Source organism: Cucurbita pepo, chromosome LG05, assembly GCF_002806865.2.
Source record: "Cucurbita pepo subsp. pepo cultivar mu-cu-16 chromosome LG05, ASM280686v2, whole genome shotgun sequence".
NCBI classification, from domain to species: domain Eukaryota; kingdom Viridiplantae; phylum Streptophyta; class Magnoliopsida; order Cucurbitales; family Cucurbitaceae; genus Cucurbita; species Cucurbita pepo.
The window spans coordinates 1,308,042-1,329,490 of NC_036642.1; the positions used below are offsets into that span (position 1 = coordinate 1,308,042).

Sequence of the window (21,449 nt, forward strand, 5' to 3'; positions counted from 1 at the left end):
AAACCAGATAACTATAAGCAAAAGGCAACACAACGTCTTAAATAACATATAACTTTTAAGATAGAGAGAATTTCGACAGCTAAATTAATCAGTATCTCGTTAAATGGATGATCAGAGCCCCTATCTTTGGGTTGGGGAGCCTATAATTAAAAAAAAAAAAAAAAAAAAAAAAAAAAAAAAAAATAAAAATTTAAGGTTGAATTATAAATCAATTTCATTTTTTTGATAAATGGATGGATTTAATTTTAATTTATTTTAATATATTAATGACTAGAAATTCATCGACTTGTTCAAAGACCAAATAGACACAAAAATAATAAGTTATAGACTAAACTAATAGTTTTTTTTTTTTTTTTTTGGAAATGAACTTTAAACTTCTACTTTAACTATTGAAACGTTAAACTTGAAAATTTAAGGTGCATTGATATCACTTGTTACAATCACACTTTTCTTAATATAGGACTTTTGTGATTGTGCGACATTCACTCTCAATACTGAATTAGTCAAGTCAATTTAGATTCGCGTCACCTACGGTTGGGCAATATATGCTCAAGCTTCTAATACAGTTTTAAGCCAATTTAGATTCGCGTCACCTACGGTTGGGCAATATATGCTCAAGCTTCTAATACAGTTTTAAGCCAATTTAGATTCGCGTCACCTACGGTTGGGCAATATATGCTCAAGCTTCTAATACAGTTTTAAGCCAATTTAGATTCGCGTCACCTACGGTTGGGCAATATATGCTCAAGCTTCTAATACAGTTTTAAGCCAATTTAGATTCGCGTCACCTACGGTTGGGCAATATATGCTCAAGCTTCTAATACAGTTTTAAGCCAATTTAGATTCGCGTCACCTACGGTTGGGCAATATATGCTCAAGCTTCTAATACAGTTTTAAGCCAATTTAGATTCGCGTCACCTACGGTTGGGCAATATATGCTCAAGCTTCTAATACAGTTTTGAGAAGAAGATTTTAGAAAATGAGAGCAAAGAGATTTTTGAAAACGAGTTTGACATGAGAATGAAGGAAAATTGAAACCAGCGTTATATAATTACAAGCAAAAGGCAACACAACTCCCTCGTGTCTAGTTAGATGGATAATGAGAGTCCCTATCTTTGGGGAGCCTATAATTAAAAAATAAAAATAAAAATAAAAAAATAAAAAAATTCTTTTGAAGATTACGAGAATTTGCTAGAAGTTGAAAAAAACTGGTGATTTGATTGGGTTTACAATTTGGCGTTGTTATTTCTCATTCTCAACAACCAATGTTGTGCGAGGGAACTCCGTAATTTCATCGCCCCATCTTCCTTCTGTCTGCAAATCTCTACTTCCACTCTGCAACTAATGGCGTTTTCTTCACTGCCCATCATCTTCTTCTTCCTTTTCGTTTCAATAATCATCCCAATTTCTCATTCCATACCCTTCATAGTGCTCCACGGTATGTATCTTCTTCCATTCTTGAATTTCTTCCCCTCTTTTTCTGTTTCTATTTTAATCCAACTATCTTCTTTTGTATCCGATGATTCCTTTATGTTTATTATCAACTGGGTGTGTTTAAATTCTGCCGATGGAACTTGCTGGATGAAGAAATCGATTGTTGGGTATCGATAATTTTTGTTTCCTCGAAAGGGTATTTCCGAGGGATGTTTGGATGCTGAAATTTGTTTTCTGGAAATTACTGTTCCTGGTTGTTTGATTCTAGGTCTACAGAGATTCAAATCTGTTCTTGGAGGAATATATGAGACCCCCCCACCCTTGTATTTTGTTTTTCTGGAATCTGTAGGTTTCAGCTTCTAACCCAGTTCTTGATTTGTTTTTTCTTTATGGTTTATCCAGCTGATCTCATCAAGTTTATGAGTTTGATTGAGTTGCAATGTTGGTCAGGGTTCAATTGGAGCTATTTAAAGTGGCCTGTCGTGTTTCAAAAGTTTCTTGAGTTGATATTTTCTCTCAATTGCAGGTATTGGGGATAAATGCTCAAATAAGGGCATGAGGAAGTTTACAAAGTACTTGAGTGATAATTCTGGTGCTGAGGGATATTGCATGTATGCTTGTCCGAAGATCTGTATCCATTTTCATACTAACTTGTTATAAGATTGCTCTCATGATATACTAACTTGTTATAAGCTGCCATTATGTTCATATTAATTTGTTATAAGTTTGCTCTCATGATTGACTGAGCTGCGAGCATTGATATTGCTTCATCCATCTTCCTACAGAGAAATTGGGAATGGGGGATGGGATTCGTGGTTTATGTCCCTTGAGGAGCAGGTTAGATAATGAATATTATGATTCAATCATCTTGAGCTACTAAGAAGTTTTTCAAGTTGTGATGTTTCTGTTTTATGTTTGGCAGTCCCAAATTGTTTGCAACAAGGTGGTATAGTTCTCCAGCTGGTTTTTGTTCCGATTGGATTTCGACATCGATGTTAACGTGCAACTAGTTCGTTATTATGACTACAGGTGAAGAAAATGAAAGAGCTAAAAGAGGGCTTCAACTTTGTTGGTCTCTCCCAGGTGATTCATGACGACTTGAGAACTATAATTCTGTAACTAACGTTAGTTTGTGTCTTGTCCAATCGTTTTGTCTTGTTCTTGTTCCCCCTTCCAACTTTTCATAAAGTAGTAAAGATTAAGATAGTTTAACTCACTCTGGGACACATTTGGTTCTCTTAATAGGGTAACTTAATCGGGCGAGCAGTCGTAGAATTCTGCGATGGAGCGCCTCCTGTGAGAACCACTTTGATTATTTACCTTCTAGATTGGTGTTTATCAGCCTGATATGTACTGAATCTAATTTGTTGCTTCTCTGTTCATGGGAATAGGTTAAGAACTTCATCTCTTTAGGCGGTCCTCATGCTGGCATAGCCTCTGTTCCACTTTGTGGTGTAAGAACTGTTCTTGTGTTCCACCTTCATGGGAATAGGTTACATTTTCTGTTGCTGAAGGCCTTGAATATATTTGCAGTCTGGCATTTGGTGCATACTTGCAGACGACATAATGAAGTTAGGTATCTACTCAGATGCTGTCCAAGTACGTCACCATATCCGAGCTTCCTTGAACTCTATGGTTTTGTGTAAATTGTCAACAAATTTGTGAGATCCCACGTCGGTTGGGGAGGAGAACGAAACATTTTTTGTAAAGGTGTGGAAACCTCTCCCTAGAGGGAAAGTCTAAAGAGGACAATATCTGCTAGCGGTGGACTTGAGCCGTTACAAAATCGAAGTCTTGACACGTTCTCTTATTATTGTCTTGCAGAATTCTTTGGCTCCTAGTGGTTATATTAAAATACCGAATGTGAGTTATATTTGTTTACAAACCCAGATATGATTTCTGTACATCTCCAAGTTCTCAATGATCCTTCTTTTCTTTTTCAGGATATCCCCAACTATTTAGAGCACTGTAAGTTTCTCCCGAAGCTTAATAACGAACGTCCCGATGCCAGAAACTCGACGTACAAGGAACGATTTAGTAGTTTAAAGAACTTGGTGCTAATCATGGTAAGTTTGATGTATGGAGAAGCTGATGCAAATTTATAGTGTTAATGTTTTGTCATATATTTTTGGTTTGGCTCACTGTGTCAATAGTTTGAGGATGATAAGGTTCTGGTCCCAAAGGAAACGGCGTGGTTCGGATATTACCCGGACGGGGAGTTTGAGCCTGTTTTACCCCCACAGCAGGTACAACATTTTGGATGTCACAGCATTGCCAGATCTTGGCTAAGAATTGAAAAACACACGCACACGCACATGTTTTAGGCACGGTGACGTTGCGGTGTCTTAGCACCATGATTGTTTTGGTGCAGACAAAGCTTTACCTAGAGGATTGGATTGGATTGAGAAGGTTAGATGAAGGTGGAAGAGTCCAGTTCATAAAAGTTGAAGGAGGTCATCTTGGAATCTCGTGCAGTGATGCAAAAAAGTACATTGTGCCTTATCTGGAGGAGGAACAGCAGCAACCTCTTCAATTTGGTTTACAAAGCAAGCATGTGTCTTGGAGTTTAGCTTACAGGAAGTAGTAGCTTTCAAGCTACAATCGAATACCATCAACAACCTTATAATATTCAAGTACAGACAAAGCTTTTGCATTATTCATATTATAAAAATGTCCTTTTTAAGGATATTACTCCACTCTTCGCAATATTCGTATCATTATTTTGAGGTTCCGGTCGCTAGCCAGACCCTGTTAGGAATCACGACTCTCTACAATGGTATGATATTGTCCCCTTCGAGCATAAGCTCTCGTGACTTTCCTTTGGGCTTCCCTCAAAGGCCTCATACCAATGGAGATGGTATTCTCCACTTATAAACCCAAATTAACCCATGTGGGACTCACTCCCAATAATCCTCAACAGCCCATCCCTGCTCTCTGGCAACTGCAGCTTATGCTCCAAAGAAGTCATCTTCTTCGGCCAGCGATGTGTACCAGTAGTATACGCCCTCTTTCAGTTACTTCAGTTTTCTCATCGACGTTATGGACTTGGACAATGCCATAAGCGACTCGCCCATGAACACACGACATTGCACGTCCTCTTCGATGAACAGTGGCAATGTCGTAGCTTTAAATTCTCAATCCACGTGGTANGCTTACAGGAAGTAGTAGCTTTCAAGCTACAATCGAATACCATCAACAACCTTATAATATTCAAATACAGACAAAGCTTTTGCATTATTCATATATAAAAATGTCCTTTTTAAGGATATTACTCGACTCTTTGCAATATTCATATCACTATTTTGAGGTTCCAGTTGCCGGCCAACCCCCGTTAGGAATCACGACTCTCTACAATTGTATGATATTTCCCCCCTTTGAGCATAAGCTCTCATGGCTTTGTTTTGGACTTCCCCAAAAGGTCTCATACCAATAGAGATGATATTCTCCACTTATAAACCCAAATTAACCAATGTGGGACTCACTCCTAATAATCTTCAACAGCCCCTCCCTGCTCTCTGGCGACCGCAGCTCATGCTCCAAAGAAGTCGTCTTCTTCGGCCAGCGATGTGTACCAGTAGTATACGCCCTCTTTCAGTTACTTCAGTTTTCTCATCGACGTTATGGACTTGGACAATGCCATAAGCGACTCGCCCATGAACACACGACATTGCACGTCCTCTTCGATGAATAGTGGCAATGTCGTAGCTTTAAATTCTCGATCCACGTGGCAGTGTGGCGCTCCATCTCTCGCCCACATATGTTCGATTTGTAGAAGATCCACGTAAACAGTCGCTATAGACTACCTTAGCGATTGGGGGTTTACAGCCATTCTCCGCAACGACGTTCGATGTTGGTGTCCTTGGACGACAACGTAATTGTCTTCCACATATTAGATTAACCTCATCGACGTGTTTTTTGGCAGATTGATGGCCTTTGGTTATGATCCACAACCTGAACAAACAAACTGGAATCTTTATGAACTCAAATCAGCAAGCATTCGAACTTGATAGAAATGTCTTCGAATGAATGATTGCTAACCTTTTACATCCCTTTATGTAAGGGTTCAAACTGATCCAATTAAGTTTTTAGATGTGACGAAGATATCAGGTAAGCATGTGTTAGAAGCCTTTAAATTCAATTTCAAGATGAGTTGAATTGTAATTACCTAAATTGGAAAGTTTATTCAATTCAGCCAACCTAATTAATAGATTTTCTATTTATATTAAAGTCGTATCACGCTTTTCAGATAAATGTCAATTATGCTAAAAGAATGATGTTCATGAATAACAAATTCAAAATATTTGCATCAATATTTGAGCCATTTCACGTTTTTATAATTTTATAAGATTCTTTCAAGTTTTCAATTGCTAGCATACAAGTAGTAATAACCTTAGTCAATTGAGGTCGTTACACGTGTATATTCAAGAAAGATAAATCTGATCAAGGAGTAAAGAACCATTCAGGCTTGCTTCCAAATCAATCAATGGCAATTAAAGATCAGAAATTGAAAGCACAACCAACTAAACCAAACCCCTACCAAACACACGCACACACATAGAGACTGTTTTTAGTAGTACCCCTTCATTCTTCAAGAGTGATCCTATGCACTCCGCTGCAGCTAGGATGAAGAACCCAACGACATGAACCGCATAGTAGGTAATGAAACTGAGTATACCAAAGTAAATTATAGAGCATCGGGTTGGGATTATTAGCACACAATGAAGAAAGAACGGAAGTAAAATCCCCAATTCTAATTATTAGATCAGTTGGAACCAACTTCACAAGTAAATCCTGCAATAGAAGTATCAATTGGAGCATCTACGAGTAATTGTTCTCCTTATCTATCATTAAGGTTCTCAAAGGAAGAAAAATTCAAGCAGAGAATTGTTAATACTCACAGGCAAGGGATACAGAAAAGGGTTTGTTTTTCACCAAAACCACAGAAACCATGATTTACAGACATGAAAATATACACGGCATCTTATAGATTAGCAATTAACAAAAGTGTTAACTAAGATGAGAGCAATCTTCAAGAACAAATTTTTATACGAAAGCTGCCTAGCCTCTCATATACATGAAGAACAAAGCAGAAGAATGAACACTTTTAAGATTTTGCGAATTCCAAATCAAAATTAAGGCCAAAACAACTAAATTAATCAGTATTTGAAGGCAAACCCACAAAAGGATTTGAGTAAAAGGAAAACAAAAAAGTGAAGGCCATGAAATTAATGCTCAGATATCCCGAAGTCCCCATATAAATTAAAAAAAAAATGGTGCAGAACTTGAAAGTTCTATCAGCATTTTACTAGCAAGAAAAAGATTTGGTGCAAAAGATGACTCGCAAGAAGCTGCTTTAAGCCATTCAAATGCAGTAAGAACGATCAAAAATCGCAAAACATTAAGGAAGGATGGAAAAATATCACCATTAGCATCAGCTTGAAGAATGCGAGAGAAAGATCTATCTGAAAAAGAATGCACTGCCTGCTACAAGATATAGCAATTGCATAAGAAACCAAGCTCTTGAAAATCTAGTCCCCAGCAATCTAGGGAAGCCTGTCAAACATTATGATTGATCAACTAAATAAGAATTGTCCACATGAGCATTAAAATTCCAAACTATATCACAGAAGGCTTTAATAACAAAACCTTATAATATGATTCGATTCAACGTACTAACCTCTACTTTCATAATAAAAGTACTAAGTCGAAAACTAACGCTAAAACCTGCCCTTTCATCGACCAGAGAGATTATTACAAGTAGGAACAACAACACAGAAAAACTGGATTTCCCACGTGTTCAATTTGAATCGTAATTTCGTTTCTTCTTCCTAGAAGTAAGAACGGTATACCTCCAACAAGGCTCCCAATCAAGGCAGGGCAGGCAAAATATTCCAACTTCAAGGATCAAAAAATATCCATCATCATCATGCCTATCTCTGCAACAACAAAAACCAAAGCGTGTGGGAAAACGAAAAATCGATAGTTTGCCATGTTTGAAAAATGAAATCAAAGAAATGAAGAAACATTAATGCACCGTCGTGTTCAGAATTCAATGAAATGGCGGAAATCGGAATTGCATTTAGTTGTGGGCAAGAAGAAAAGTCTTTTAGACTACCTTGGCCGGTGAATCGGCGATACGATAGGCGTCTGCTGTAACACCGACCAACCACAGTCCAGGAAACACACTCTGAGAGACGAACAATACATTGAGCATCAAGAAAAAATAATAACGAAACCGTTTCGGTACAATCACAAGCAGAAAAGAAATAGTAAGAAATTTCAGGAAAATTCATACATCGAGTTGCTTCTGAACATTCTTAGGTCTCTTCTTCGGCCGTCGGGAAGGTCTAGATCCAGTCATGATAAAAATATCTTCCTCAATCTCATCTTTAGACAGAGCGATCCAGAACTTTCTCTTCTCCTTCTTCTCAATCCTATGCGACTCTGTAAATCCTCGCAACCGGAGCGATTTCGGCTGCGGATTCTCCCCTTGCTGAAACGCACCAGCAGCGGAAGAAACAGCCCCGTCCTGTTCTTGCAAGTCTCGTCCATTCTTCAAATCACCAAAGCCTCTCAAGGACGGGCCCTTCCGCGGCCTGAGATTCCAAGGCTTCTGCACTATTTCCTCCCCCTCGACCTCCTCACCTTCCCGCTTCTGCTCCTTCACAACTTCTTCTCCGACCTCACCTTCAGAATGCTTCGCGGATTTATCTCCCAGTGAGCATGGTGAAAACGGCAATCTATTCCGAGCGGTGCGCGATCCAACTCGAGGTTGATGCTTGGAGTCTGCTTCAGACTCCGGTTCAGAATGATCGACGGCAGGTGATGAGTCGCCGCCAATTTCCCGCCGAATGCGGTGATTACTGTTGGTCTGATTCTTCCCACCCCATTTCAGAAATGGGAGAGCGAAGTTGTGCAAAGGATGAGACTTAACCGGCCCTGTAGCCATTGAAAATCCCACGAACTCCACAATCTCTATCGACAAATCGTCGTAAAAACACAGAATACTTCTTCCTCGGCGCCGTTTTCGGAAACAACCTTCACAATCTGTATCTACAAAGCCTTGTGAGACGAACTTGAGTGGCTTCTAGAGATCAATGATCCCTAGAAGAGATGATCAACGGCACAGGACGGAAGCGCCGTGCGCGGTGGAGACGGAGGAACGGCAAGAGAAAAGAGAGACAGAGTTTTTTTTCTGGTGTGAAATGTGTAATGGGCTTCGTGTTCGCCTAACATATATGAGAGATGCAGAGACGCAGTTCGTTCTGCGTCCACGGTTTTTCGCCTGACGTTTGTACGATTTTACCCCTACCCTTTCTTTATATTCATGCCACAAGGATTAATATTCCAATAACATTATATTAAAATTCAATCTTAATCTTTCCAATTACTCTGATAAATCTATGAATTTTAAATTATTTAATAAATTTATAGATTTTTTTCTTTTTAATTTTAAAGTCTTTATTAAATTTTTAATATTTAATATTCGTCCACTCACGTCATATTGTGACTGGCGAATATTTTATATTTTAGTTTTATGAAAATTTTAATTTTTTAAATAATTAAAAAACTTAATAACCTGACTCAAATATCAAATAACACGTGGGCTGAATTATAAACTCTATTCAGGTTGTTCGGGCCATCAACCCAATTAAAGCGAAATTTTGGGTTGGTTCAAAAGATTTCTCCAAACTTATTCGTGTACATCATTGTTGAATTTTTTTATTCATCATTTGACGATGACTTAAACTCATGTCAGAACACGACACGTAACTTTTAATATTTTACCACTATTAATTAGTCAAATTAAACAAATAATTTGATGGCATTATTGTAAATTGCAATTTTGGTTAAAAAAAATGTTATAATTTAATAATTTCTATAAATCTATAAAATTTCAAAAATAATTTCTATAATTTTATAAAAATTTCATAAATAGTATCAACCCATATGAATTAATGTTAATATTTTACCCATATAAAAATATTCATATTAGCGTAAAATTATGATAAAAATACTATAAACTAATAAATTTATATTTATATTTTAAATAACATGTTAACTAATTAAGATGGGTTTAAATATATTAATACAATTTAATCTAATTGAAATTTTAATACATTAAAAAACAAAACTTTGTTTTAAAAGATTAAAATACGAAAATTGGAATAAAAAAGAATAATGCTTTAATATTAATAAAAAAATAAAAATAAAAAAGGATAATATAAACAATTTGTTATGTGAGGTTTCTCTGACAAGGGCGGAAAATTCTGAAACTCTGGCATCTTCCCTAAAATACGATGAGCGAAAATGACGATAGTACCCTTGGAATGGTTATTTTATTTGGTGAATTACAGAAGCCGAGGTGACCCGTCGATGCTGAATTTTCCTTTATCTTTCGTCGTTAAGTGGCGTTAGCCTAAATTCACTACATATTGGGTACTTTTGACATTTTGCATAAATATATAATTAAACTCCAAATCTCAAATTAATAATTATTTCCATACCAATCTAAGACTAAATTAAGTATTGCAATTAATTTAAATATATTTAATTATCCTTTCTATTCATAGGTTTCATTTAATTTAATATGGTACCTCTTCTATTTTTAAATTGAATTAGTTAAAAAATATAAAGTTGTATTTTATGAATGTAGAATTTTTTCATCTCTTTAACTCAGGATTTTAACTTTTAGATTCCACCACAAATTCATGCAATTATGTTACCTCGACCTCCTAAAGTGTCACAAATTAATTAATTTAGGTTTTAGCTACACTATTTTTTTTTTTAATTATTCATTCAAAAATCATATATTAAAAAAATCTAAATTAATTCACTCGTAAAAAAAATTTAAAAAAATTAATTGATACAGTTGTTGGATGATGAAAGTCTCACATCTGTTAATTGGGAATGATCCTGCGTTTAGAATTAGGTCTTTTGGGGGAGCCCAAAGCAGAGTCAGGAGAGCTTATACTCAAAGGGGGACAATATCATACCATTATGAAGTGTTGTGTTCATCTAATATGGTATTAGAGTCATGCCATAAACTTAGTCGTGCCAATAGATTGGTAAATTCTCAAATGTCGAACAAAGGACTCCAAAAGAAAAAGGAGTCGAGTCTCAATTAAAGGGAGACGTACTTTGTTCGAGAGAAGGTGTTGGATGATAAAAGTCCCTTATCGATTAATTTAGAAAATGACGATGGATTTATAATAAAAAATACTATATTCATTAGAATCAGACTTTTTGGGAAAGTTCAAACCACTGGATAGTTACTTGTTAAGCATGAAATTGGAGCTTGGAGTTGACGGTTGACCGTCTCCATCAGCATAGCTTCCTCGACGCGGAAGGAGGTGGGCCCAGCGTTCATTGTTGGGAAAATTCATTAAATGTTTGATATAGAATTAAATCCTCTTTCCTTTAATTCAATAAAAGATACCAATCATATTCCAAAAATAATAACAATTATATATACAAATATTTTTTCTTATATTTTTTTCAGTCAATGCAACAGATTCCGAATCAGTCAACTTTTTATATCCGACGGTCGCAATTTAAAATTATTATTTTATTATAATCCGTATCAATTTGACCAAATTAATATACGGACATGATTTGGCTTAAATTGACAATGTTTCTATGAACGCGTGGTTGATTTATTTATATATTTTATAGATGTTATAAATTTATAATTATGTCACATGTGAATCCAACTAATGTTAAAACAAATTGACAATAATGTATACAAATATTTGGCTCGTTAATGGAATTATATCATATATGTATTGTTATATCTCCAACCATATTATATAATATGCCGAACGTATTATTATCTTGTAATATCATATAATTCGAATTTTAATTTAAGGACAATCAAATAAGTTTATAAGATAAAAACATTTTTTTTCTAATGTAATTAGTTTTTTATTAAAAAAATGTGAATACACGAAATAAATAAAAGATGTTGCTGTCAAATTTTAATTATTTGGATCAAATATTTAACAAATAATTTTTTAAAACAAATAAAATTTAGTGAATTTAAAAATATAAAACAGAATCAAGATTCCAAAAAATAAAAATGTTATCGGGCCGGTGATAACAATGGGCCCGTCTACGTGAATCGGTTTGAACCCGGCCCATTTAGATTTTTCGTTCTATTACGATTTCTTCCGGAAAACGACGGCCTGAAAAGAAAAAAAAAATTTATTTATTTTTTCTGCTCCCAAAAAAGCCCTCCAATTTTTTTTTTTTGCACATGGAACTTTGGAAGCTTCAAAACCTTGAACCTCTGTAATGGCTTCCTCCACTGCCAAGCCCTAGCTTCAACTTTTCTCACTCTCGTTCTTCGTCCTCAACTCTCGGAGAGAATTTTTCGCTTATGCTTCCGCTTTAATGGATAGGCAAATTGACGGACATGCCGTTCCTTCGACATCTACTAATGGCAGGGCTGCTTTAGCGTCTACTTCTTCGTCTCTGCAACCTGATTACAGTAGCCGAGCAGTACAGGTACTCGTTTCATTTTACTAGTTTATGTATTTGTGTTATAATGCTGTGAAAACCCTAGTTATCTTAGTTAGGACGGTGGAGAATTCTCCCTTGTTGGTGATTTGATTTTTCTATCCGGATGCTACGGTGGCATTTCCAAACTTAACAGTTGCTGCCGAAGAGCGTAGAACAACTTTTGCTCAGAATTTTTAAGTCGTGTATTCAAAATGATTGACATTCTATCGAACTTTTGAGTTTGTAGATTTGATTAATTCATGGTAATTGTATTTGGTTCCTTCTTCTTAAATGATACTTGTCTGACCAGATTGCTATTTAAGTAGTCATATATATTGGGCGGTGGACTGATTCTTTCCCTCTTCGAATTGTTTTTGTTATATTTTCAATTCTAGGAAGCGCTGAAACATCTGGCATCTATTGATCTGATCGAGTTATGCAATGAAGCAAAAGTTGAGCATTGTCGGGCCACAAGAGACTTGAGAAGCTGTGGACGGGATGTTCAGTATGTGTTGAATTCATGCGGACATGCCTCTCTGTGTGAAGAATGTTGCCAACGTTGTGATACTTGCCCAATATGTAGAGTCCCAGTTCCGAAGAGCAGTGCTAGAACACATCTTCGTCTTTTTTATGAGTGTGTTGAAGCTGGTCTCATTCCCAAGAATTCCAAGGAACAGGCTTCTAAGGAGGAAGATGGGGAGGATAGAATATCTACAGATGTTCAACGCTTGTATTCCTTATTTGATGTTGCGCTGGAAAATAACATGGTTTCTCTAATCTGTCACTGTATCCTTTGCAGTTTGATTATTCTGCTAGCATTTCACGTAGATGTCATCCAGTTCTGATATTGTTGCCTCTTCAACTTACTTCGAAACTTTATGGTTCCTCTATCTCTCTTTATTTTCTTTTGCAGGCGAGGCCTTTATAAATCCCACCCTCTTGAAGCAAAACACTTATATTCTTAGTTCGTTAATTTGTGTTTGAATTCTCATCATATTCTGCTTACTAACCAATTATTCTATTGTTTAAAGTTTGTGATCTCCTTCACAATAAGTTTAGATGTTAGGGATGTTTGTATGGATGAGAGTGCTGTATCAAGTGACCCTGTCATTGCATTTTTGTTGGATGAAGTGGCCGTGAAGGATTGGTGTAAGCGGGCCTCCAGGAACATTATTACAGAACTTCAAGAAATATGTGAGCTAAATCTTGATTTGATGCATTGCATCTTATTGTGGCCTACGTACTGAATATTTATAATCTTACATGTATATTATGGGTTTCATTTTAGATAACTCTGGTGTAGAGGGAATGAGATCCAGGTTGACCGTACTACTCAAGTTTTCGGTGCACCTTGCTGGCATATCCAATGTGCTTGAAGTGTTGGACTCATCATTTAGAAGTTCTCATTCAGCACAGCTTGAGGACCTGCACAATCTTCATGAGGACATATTGAAGATCAAACAGGTTCACTTAGGAAGTAATGTGGTTATCAATCATCACGCTGTCTTGCTTTTTTCTTAACTATTTTAAAACAGCATGCCATAGTTCTTGCCTCTTGGCTTCTTTAAATGAAATATGCCCTGGCTTTCAACTAACTGACATGCCCCTTCAGTAGTTGAGGTCACTGATTCCTGATTTATGGCTCATTTAAGTAGTAGATGTACTTTCTGATCAGCTGGAGAGTACTGAATGAAAACATGCTAACTCAATGGATATGCTAAGATGTTTTCACACTCAGAAAAAAGGAGAATCTTACCCGAAGTTTCTTTCTCTTTTCTCTCCTTGGTTAAAAGTTAATATCACAGCTTTGTATTCTATAAACTATATTCACATGATGGAAAAAAATGGAAGTGCACATTCTTTAGTGAGGAAAGAACAAGCAAAATTACTGGTTATAAGGTGGCATTGTCATAATTCATCCTGGATGTTGCACATGGTGATTATCTACTTATCACTCTTCATTTATGTTGACTGGATAGATGATTCCTATCAAATTTATTTTCATTAGGTATCTTTACTCGTAGAGACTAGAAGTTCATCCGTTGAAATTTAGTTGAAGTTTAGTTTCTTTGTTCATTTATATTATAGGTTTAAAAAACAGATCATGAAGGTAAAATTAGATTATTTTCTCTTAGGTCTCTGTTTTCCCCCCACTTTATTAGACTGAATGTTTGCAATTCAGTTAATTATAGATCTATAGCTGCTGTAACTACTGTTCCTTTTTCTCAAGATAGTCCTCATGTTAAAATAATTTTTGGTTACGGTTGCTTTTACCAGCATATGGAGATTATGATGTGGTGCATAAGGCATCAGTTTTTGGATAATGTTAGATCCCGCCATTCTAGCTTCACATCATGGCTTACTGCTGTCCGCGAAAGGAAATCTGCTGCTATCAAGCGATCATGGCCTGATGCTTTGGATGACTCTGCTGATTCCAGTGGACGGGAGGGATCTTTGTTCATCGAGGATGCACTGGAGAATCTTGATATAGAGCAGTGGTACTCCCCAGATGTAGTGGATGGTTTGGAAATTGCATCATTGGCAAATGATGGGGCCCCAATTATCTTCAGATCTAAGATTGGTGGGAGTTCTGGATGCTACCCATTTGAAAATCTTCGAGTTGCTGTTGACGTTCTTTTTCTTCGTGGAAGTTCTGATGTATTCGTTGCAAAGAAAGCAATCGTATCCTTCTCATACGTCTATTCCATTGCCCATTTAAATTATGAAATTGGCTAAACACATTTCTCTCTTGTTTCTCCTTAATCTATGGTAGCTTTTGTATTACTTGTTTGACCGCCATTGGATGATGCCTGATGAGAAATGGAGACATATTGTTGAGGATTTTGCAGCCTCTTTTAGCATAACACGGCATTCTATATTAGAATCTTTTGTCTTTTATCTTCTTGATGATCATACAGATGAAGCTCTGCAGGTAACTTCTGTTTAATGTGTCACCTGGGTTTTCTCCATCATCATTTACTTTCCCGTTAGTTTTACTTTACTTCATTGAAATACTCGACAATTATGGTCCAGTACCGTGTAACTTTCTAATTTTCGTAAGATATATGTTTGATTGGAGAGATTGATGATTGATCTAGAATATCTTACAGTGGCTGTAGTTCAATACTGATTAATTAGCACTGATTCTAAAATTTCAAGTTATTAAGCTAGTTTGAATAGATAATGTAATTTATTGTTGACCACCATGGCCCCTTGGGTCAATAAGGGCCATGTAAATAACGAAGGGCTTAGAGTAAATGGATACAAGTTATGGTGGCCAACCACTTAAGATTATTATCTTGCAAGTGTATTTGACACCTAAATGTAGTAGGGTTTGGTAGTTGTCTCATGAGATTAGCCTAATAGGGTTAAGGTGGTTATCTTGCGAGAATAATCTTTGTGCTAATGGTTGAATTGATTACTTTTCTTCCATCTATTTCCTGGAACACCATGGTAAGACTTAAGTCATTAGCTCAATAAACTGCCCTTGGGAGGTCTGGATATGTTTGTTACCAACTTGTATATTCCAGTGTTTGAAATATTATCAACCTCCTTGAAAGACTACCAGAGCCAGACATGTCCTATAAATTCCTGTCAATAGTATAATCTAGTTACCCTATAGAATTTTGTGGTTTCGGATTTATAGTAAGCCTGTATCTTAACCTTTTCTGTAAGATATGAATATGTCTTCTTTACATGTTGGATTCTAATTTTTCCTTGCAACATGATATCATGTAGGAAGCTTGCCGTCTTCTTCCAGAGATCTCAGGCCCAGCAACCCATCCTAAGATTGCTCAAGTTTTGTTAGAACGGAAAAATCCTGATACAGCTCTTATGGTTTTGAGGTGGTCAGGACGTGATAGTATGTCAGCCTCAGTTTCACTTGTGGAAGCTGTAATTGGTGTCCGGGTGAGAGTGGAATGTGGACTTCTGACTGAAGCATTTATGTATCAGAAAATGCTCTGCAATAAGGTAAGAGACAGGAAAAAGTATGAAGAACGTGAGGACGAGTTTGATAATGCTCAAAGCAAATTTAGAAGGTGGGAGGACTGGGTGAAAATATTGGTGACTGAAATTTGTTTTCTTTGCATCCGTCGAAACTTTGTGGATAGAATGATCGAGTTACCATGGAATTCTGATGAGGAAAAGCATCTCCATAAGTGCTTGATGGAGTGGTCCACTGCTAATCCATCAACCACTATTGGAAGTCTCCTCTTTGTGTACTATCTTCAGGTAATCTCTAAACTCCACCATTAGACTTCCCAAGTTGTCATCCCATTAGAGTTCATTATGCAAGGAATATGAGGAACTAGATGAGGAATATAAAAAAGAATAATGCAAACTTGCCAAACTAGTTGATTTTGTTTAAGTTCTTTCCCTTGCTACCGTTGTATGTTCAGCAGCTTCTTTCCAACTAAAGTGCTGAAGAGATTACTTTATTTGCATTACTCCAAAGAAGGTTATCTCCTCTTAATGGTTTAGTTGACAGGAAAACACCTTGTTGAGATTAGCCGTTAATATCTTACATTTTTGTATCTATCAGACATGTTTTAAAGTATATTTACATCATTAAAACTTTTTGTTCTAATTGAGTCCCTTTTAGTTCTAGCATCTTTGGTTTGGATATAAAACATGCATGCATGCTAAATTGTCCTTTTGAGATATCACGAGGACTTTCTCTATCTTCTTTCAGAGGTTTCGATATCATGAGGCCTACCAAGTGAACCTCTTACTTCAGAAAGCAGAACAAGGCTATATTTCTGAGAGTTCTGTTGTTGAAGAGGTTTTATCCAGAATGAGATCGATGAGTCACTGGCGAGCAGGATTGGTTGTAAGTTANTTTTTTTTTTTTTTTTTTTTTTTTTTTTTTTTTTTTTTTTTTTTTTTTTTTTTTTTTTTTTTTTTTTGTGATGGGCTGAAGGCATGTTCTTTGAAAAAAACATTTTTACTTTTAATCTAAATGCCAGGATTTTCTGGTTGCGATGGGTTCTGAATTGTTGTATTTTAACATATGCAACCAGACAGGTAGATTGAATTGCCAAATAATTATAATTTATATAGGTTAAACTTTGGTCCAAGATTTTTTCTTAGGATACTTATTGGGTTTGCGATTCATGGTTGTCTTTGTCAATTCATTATGTTTAGTTTTTCTTTGTTTCTTTAAAGTTTTTAATTCTAAATTTTATTGCCTCGAATAAACAGGATAAATTCATGGAGTTGCTACCAGAAGCTCAACAGCTGGAAATAAAATCCAGGAAGTTGCCTAATGTTGGTGTTAATTCTGAAGAAGTAGATGTGCCACGAGATGCAGATCTATCTGGGGTCCAGGAGCAGAGCTTAAGCAGTATATTGATCCCCTCAGCCGTGAATTCTACTGTATTACAGAGAAACGACAGTAAATTTATCGTTAAACCCCCAGTTTTTGACACTCCAGGAAGACTAGGCGGGACATTCAGTCATTCCAAAATTGCGACCTTTGGCTCACCATCAGTTCACAAAAGGCTTTTTGCTAGTAAGGAAAGAGTACCAAAGATACAAAATAACCTACATAAGAGTTCCAATTTTCAGGACATGTTTGGTTCTGGATTCCCAGTTGCTATGAATATTTCCCCCTCAGAAGAAGACACTAGAAGTTCATCTAGGGTCCTTCCAAATAGTCAACACTTTGACAACGATCCTGAGAAACTCGGACTGGATAAAGAGCCAAATGGAATTACTAACCAAGTTCGGAATACATCTCCATATTCCCGTAGGATTACTGCTAACCCTATTTATAATACACCCAGCAGCAAGTTTGGTTTATTAGATGTTCCTTCAAGGGGAGTGCAGGAAAATGGATCTAGTAAAAATGCAGTGTCTGCTAGAGATAATGGAACTTGGAACATCCATTCCTTAGATGACCCAATGGACATTTCAAGGTAAGGAACTCACCATTTTCATTCCCCACTGCCGGTTTTATTTTCTTTTCATTGTTGTTTAATATTCTTTTCTAAAAAAATGCAGCCATGGAGGACAAGATTCTGCAGCAGATGTTCAATACATGAATGGCGCCCCAAGATGGAGGTCTGATGAAGGTAGCGACGAGGAAGAGCCAAGTCTTGACAGAGGTCCTAGAATGGTACGTGACAAAGCTACCCTAAGTGGCACTAGAAGATCAAGGTTTACCAAGAGATAATGACCGTTTTTATACATCTAAAAACTCGAGATAATAATGCATTTTATGCCACACGGGTAGCTTGGAATGGGTCAGAAGAGCATGAGAGTTGCAAAACCTTACCGGCTCCCTCTTGGTTAAGAGGACGCAGTGCTTAAAGTGTTGCTGCTCCCATGAGAGATTGAAATAATCAATCTGAAAGCCGGTAGTCCATTGAGGTGGCTGCTTCTATTTTTGTATTTCAAATGTCAATAAATTTTTATAGGTTGATAGGTTTGAATGATGAAAGATCGGTGCTTTAAGTAGTGGAAATTTGAAAGCAGGCCGTAGGATTTGATTTTAGTTAGAAACTCAAGTTTTCAGCAGGTGAGATTGGTTGAAAATACTTCTTGTAATGGCTCTTTCTTCAAAGCGAATGTTGATAAAAAAAAAAAAAAAAAAAAAAAAAAAAAAAAAAAAAAAAAAAAAAAAANAAAAAAAAAAAAAAACTAATTTAATTGAGGTAAGAGTAAGAACTCCCTCAGTTTTTTATTTCCTACCAAAATTAATTGCAATTTAAATTATAATGAATTAGATATATAATACTAATATCAAAATAATTGAAATAATATTTATACCATGGCCCATTCGAAAAGGCCCATTATCAAAGCGAGGTGGCAGAACGACACGTGGCATTGGCGATCTGCTCCATCTTGCTCCGGCTTCGACATTCCCAGTTGCAGAGAAGCTCAGAAGGGAGAGAGAGACGCCATGAATATTCTCGGTTCTAACAGATCAAAGATGAAGCAATGGTACGCAAAGAAATCCAATTCACAGTTCCGTTTCTCTCGTTTTTCTTTGTCTGTTCTCGCTCTACTCTTCTCTTTTCTCTTTCTCCTCTACCTGTTCTCTTCTTCCTCTTCTTCTTTTACCTCTTCGACTGCATTTTCGACTTATGATTCGCGCCAATGCAACTCCCGGATCTTGGACCTGGGCGAGAGATTTCTGTTTTACGCGCCTCATAGTGGGTTTAACAACCAGCTGTCTGAGTTCAAGAATGCCATTCTGATGGCCGGGATTCTCAACCGGACTCTGGTTATTCCGCCGATTTTGGATCACCATGCCGTAGCTCTCGGGAGTTGTCCGAAATTCAGAGTTCTGGATCCTAGGGAGATTCGGTTTTCGGTTTGGGAGCATATGTTCGGGCTTCTTCGAGATGGAAGGTAAGCATTTTCCCCTTCGTTTGAGACTTCTTGGTTTTCGATGTCTTAAATTTTCTTGAAATGACGAGTGTTCCGATGGTTGGGTTGCTGGATTGTTTATTTTTTCCATCTACATTGCTTCTAAATCTAGTAATTGAACCGTTATGCTTTATTGGAGTTTTGTCATAAATGAAATTTAATCTGTATGACCTCCTACAGCCCTGGGAATTAAAGCCTTTACCTCATAATCTTGGAGTCATCTACTCTGATTTAACAAATTTTGTCGTCTCTTCAACAATTTACCAACAGACAATCGTCTTTTGTGGCAAACTTCAAATTGGATGCAATTCTGGCTATTGTTTACTTTTCCATTAATTTCTTCTGTGATTGATTTAACAAGGAGATGAAAAAAAGTGATGCTGCATGTAATAGTTTATGACATTAGCCATGTATTTCAATGTCGTGGCAGGTACGTTTCAATGGCGGATATTGTAGATATTTCATCATTAGCTTCTTATACTTCTATTAAAGCCATAGATTTTAGGATCTTTGCATACTTATGGTGTGGTATGGATCTGGAAAGTGTCTGTTCCAATGAGTATCACCTAAAGCAATGTGGTCGCCTACTAGCAGGGCTTGATGGGAATGTGGACAAATGTCTACACGCTGTAGATGAAGATTGCAGAACTACAGTTTGGACTTATCAAAATGGTGAAGTCGATGGTGTACTAGATTTGTTTCAGCCCAATGAACAGCTTAAGAAGAAAAAGAAGGTGTCATATGTCAGACGCCGTCGGGATGTTTATCAAACCCTTGGACCTGATTCCGAAGCTGAATCAGCTACTGTATTGGCATTTGGCAGTCTTTTCACTGCCCCATACAAAAGTTCAGAACTGTATATTGATATCCATGAAGTTAGGGGAGATCAAAGAATTAGTTCTTTGATGAAAAACATTGAGCATTTACCATTTGTCCCAGAGATCTTAAGCGCAGGGAAAGAGTATATTGACAAGATCATAAAAGCTCCATTCCTTTGTGCTCAACTGAGATTGTTAGATGGGCAGTTCAAAAATCACTGGAAGGCTACTTTTCTGGCTCTCAAACAGAAATTAGACTCTATATTGCAGAATGCTAATGAACAACCTATTCGCATTTTTGTGATGACTGATCTTCCTGAATCTAATTGGACTGGAAGTTACTTAGGTGATTTGGTTAGTGATTCAAATCGTTTCAAACTCTTTTTCCTCAAAGAACACGATGAATTGGTTGTTCGAGCATCCGAAAAAGTGATGGCTGTAGGACATGGCTGGAGATTGGCATCCAGTGCATTTGGTCCTGATAGAATTCGTGAAATGAAGAAAAAATGTGCTGCTGAGAAATTGCCGGATATTCTCTTATATATAGAGGAAACTGTTTGCAGCTGTGCTTCACTTGGTTTTATTGGTACTGCTGGATCCACAATTGCCGAAAGCATAGAACTGATGAGTAAATATGGAGTATGTTCAGGTCAAAATTAAACCCAGCTTGACATTTGACTTCAAACTTCAAACTCTTTAGGATCTACTAAAGTTAGTGCATATCCTTCTGATTCTGCTCGGCATGTCATGCATCGTAGCTTTTCCAGCAATTCTCTCAGCTGTTCTTGTGAGCGATGATGATTTTACAGAGGGCCAGTTATTGAGTCGTGCTTTGAATTTGCAGGCTTCCTTTTATGGTGGATTGAGCATACGGTCATCAATTACAAGGCTGCATTTGGCTGTAAGTACACGTACAGTTTCATGTTTAAAACATATTTTACACAGTTCTTTTGCATAATGTTGCTACAAATGGATTGTTTAGGAGATTAATTTAGTTCTTTAAGGAAACCCTGTTGTTTTCTCAGAAATACAAGGAATTCATGATGGACTGCAAAATCTTGCCAATTTCATATACATGTTTCTGCCCATAAACATCCTATGAAACTGACTGATTGGGCATGAGAATTAGTCGTGTTCATGCCCATCAGCATCATATGAAACTAAAGTAGCATAGGTGCAGGAACACAATAAGGCCTTGTTAGGGTGAAATATTCGTAAGATAACCTTGTGAGATCCCATTAAGATAACAATGTGAGATCCCATGTCGGTTAGAGAGGGAAACGAAACATTCCTAACAAGAGTGTGGAAATCTCTCCCTAGCAG

The 21,449-nt window shown here is 36.8% G+C and overlaps 4 protein-coding genes across 7 annotated transcripts; 3 read left to right on the forward strand and 1 right to left on the reverse strand.

The window, feature by feature from the left end:
* The first annotated feature begins 1,207 nt into the window (after window positions 1-1,207).
* On the forward strand, window positions 1,208-4,130 carry LOC111795290 (palmitoyl-protein thioesterase 1-like). Of its 2 annotated transcripts, XM_023677619.1 has the most exons (12): window positions 1,208-1,438; window positions 1,961-2,045; window positions 2,220-2,271; window positions 2,357-2,377; window positions 2,464-2,517; window positions 2,680-2,730; window positions 2,826-2,888; window positions 2,968-3,033; window positions 3,259-3,297; window positions 3,378-3,500; window positions 3,588-3,680; window positions 3,806-4,130. In XM_023677619.1, exons 1-12 carry the CDS (start codon window positions 1,345-1,347, stop codon window positions 4,016-4,018), a joined length of 954 nt encoding a protein of 317 aa, XP_023533387.1. In that variant the 5' UTR covers window positions 1,208-1,344; the 3' UTR covers window positions 4,019-4,130. The 2 variants fall into 2 exon arrangements, with proteins under 2 accessions (XP_023533387.1, XP_023533388.1); XM_023677620.1 differs by lacking the exons at window positions 1,208-1,438; window positions 1,961-2,045 and adding an exon at window positions 1,464-1,960.
* A 1,630-nt stretch (window positions 4,131-5,760) lies between these two features.
* LOC111795293 lies at window positions 5,761-8,716 on the reverse strand. 3 transcript variants are annotated; one of them, XR_002815188.1, is made up of 4 exons: window positions 7,730-8,716; window positions 7,550-7,621; window positions 7,284-7,370; window positions 5,761-6,915 (listed from the first exon to the last, which is right to left on the reverse strand). XR_002815188.1 is itself a non-coding variant. In XM_023677621.1 (3 exons), exons 1-3 carry the CDS (start codon window positions 8,381-8,383, stop codon window positions 7,365-7,367), a joined length of 732 nt encoding a protein of 243 aa, XP_023533389.1. In that variant the 5' UTR covers window positions 8,384-8,716; the 3' UTR covers window positions 6,935-7,364. The 3 variants fall into 3 exon arrangements, 1 of the variants encoding a protein (XP_023533389.1); XR_002815187.1 differs by lacking the exon at window positions 5,761-6,915 and adding an exon at window positions 6,955-6,987; XM_023677621.1 differs by lacking the exon at window positions 5,761-6,915 and having other exon boundaries at window positions 6,935-7,370.
* A 2,936-nt stretch (window positions 8,717-11,652) lies between these two features.
* LOC111795327 (E3 ubiquitin-protein ligase HOS1-like) lies at window positions 11,653-18,465 on the forward strand. Its single transcript, XM_023677670.1, has 10 exons — window positions 11,653-11,940; window positions 12,330-12,720; window positions 12,994-13,128; window positions 13,223-13,398; window positions 14,212-14,616; window positions 14,708-14,866; window positions 15,673-16,167; window positions 16,628-16,765; window positions 17,137-17,852; window positions 17,938-18,465. The coding sequence occupies exons 1-10, from the start codon at window positions 11,827-11,829 to the stop codon at window positions 18,107-18,109; spliced, it is 2,901 nt and encodes a 966-aa protein (XP_023533438.1). The 5' UTR covers window positions 11,653-11,826; the 3' UTR covers window positions 18,110-18,465.
* A 248-nt stretch (window positions 18,466-18,713) lies between these two features.
* On the forward strand, window positions 18,714-21,198 carry LOC111794791 (O-fucosyltransferase 30-like). Its single transcript, XM_023676929.1, has 3 exons — window positions 18,714-19,290; window positions 19,739-20,775; window positions 20,971-21,198. Exons 1-3 carry the CDS (start codon window positions 18,839-18,841, stop codon window positions 21,114-21,116), a joined length of 1,635 nt encoding a protein of 544 aa, XP_023532697.1. The 5' UTR covers window positions 18,714-18,838; the 3' UTR covers window positions 21,117-21,198.
* The last annotated feature ends 251 nt before the right edge of the window (window positions 21,199-21,449 follow it).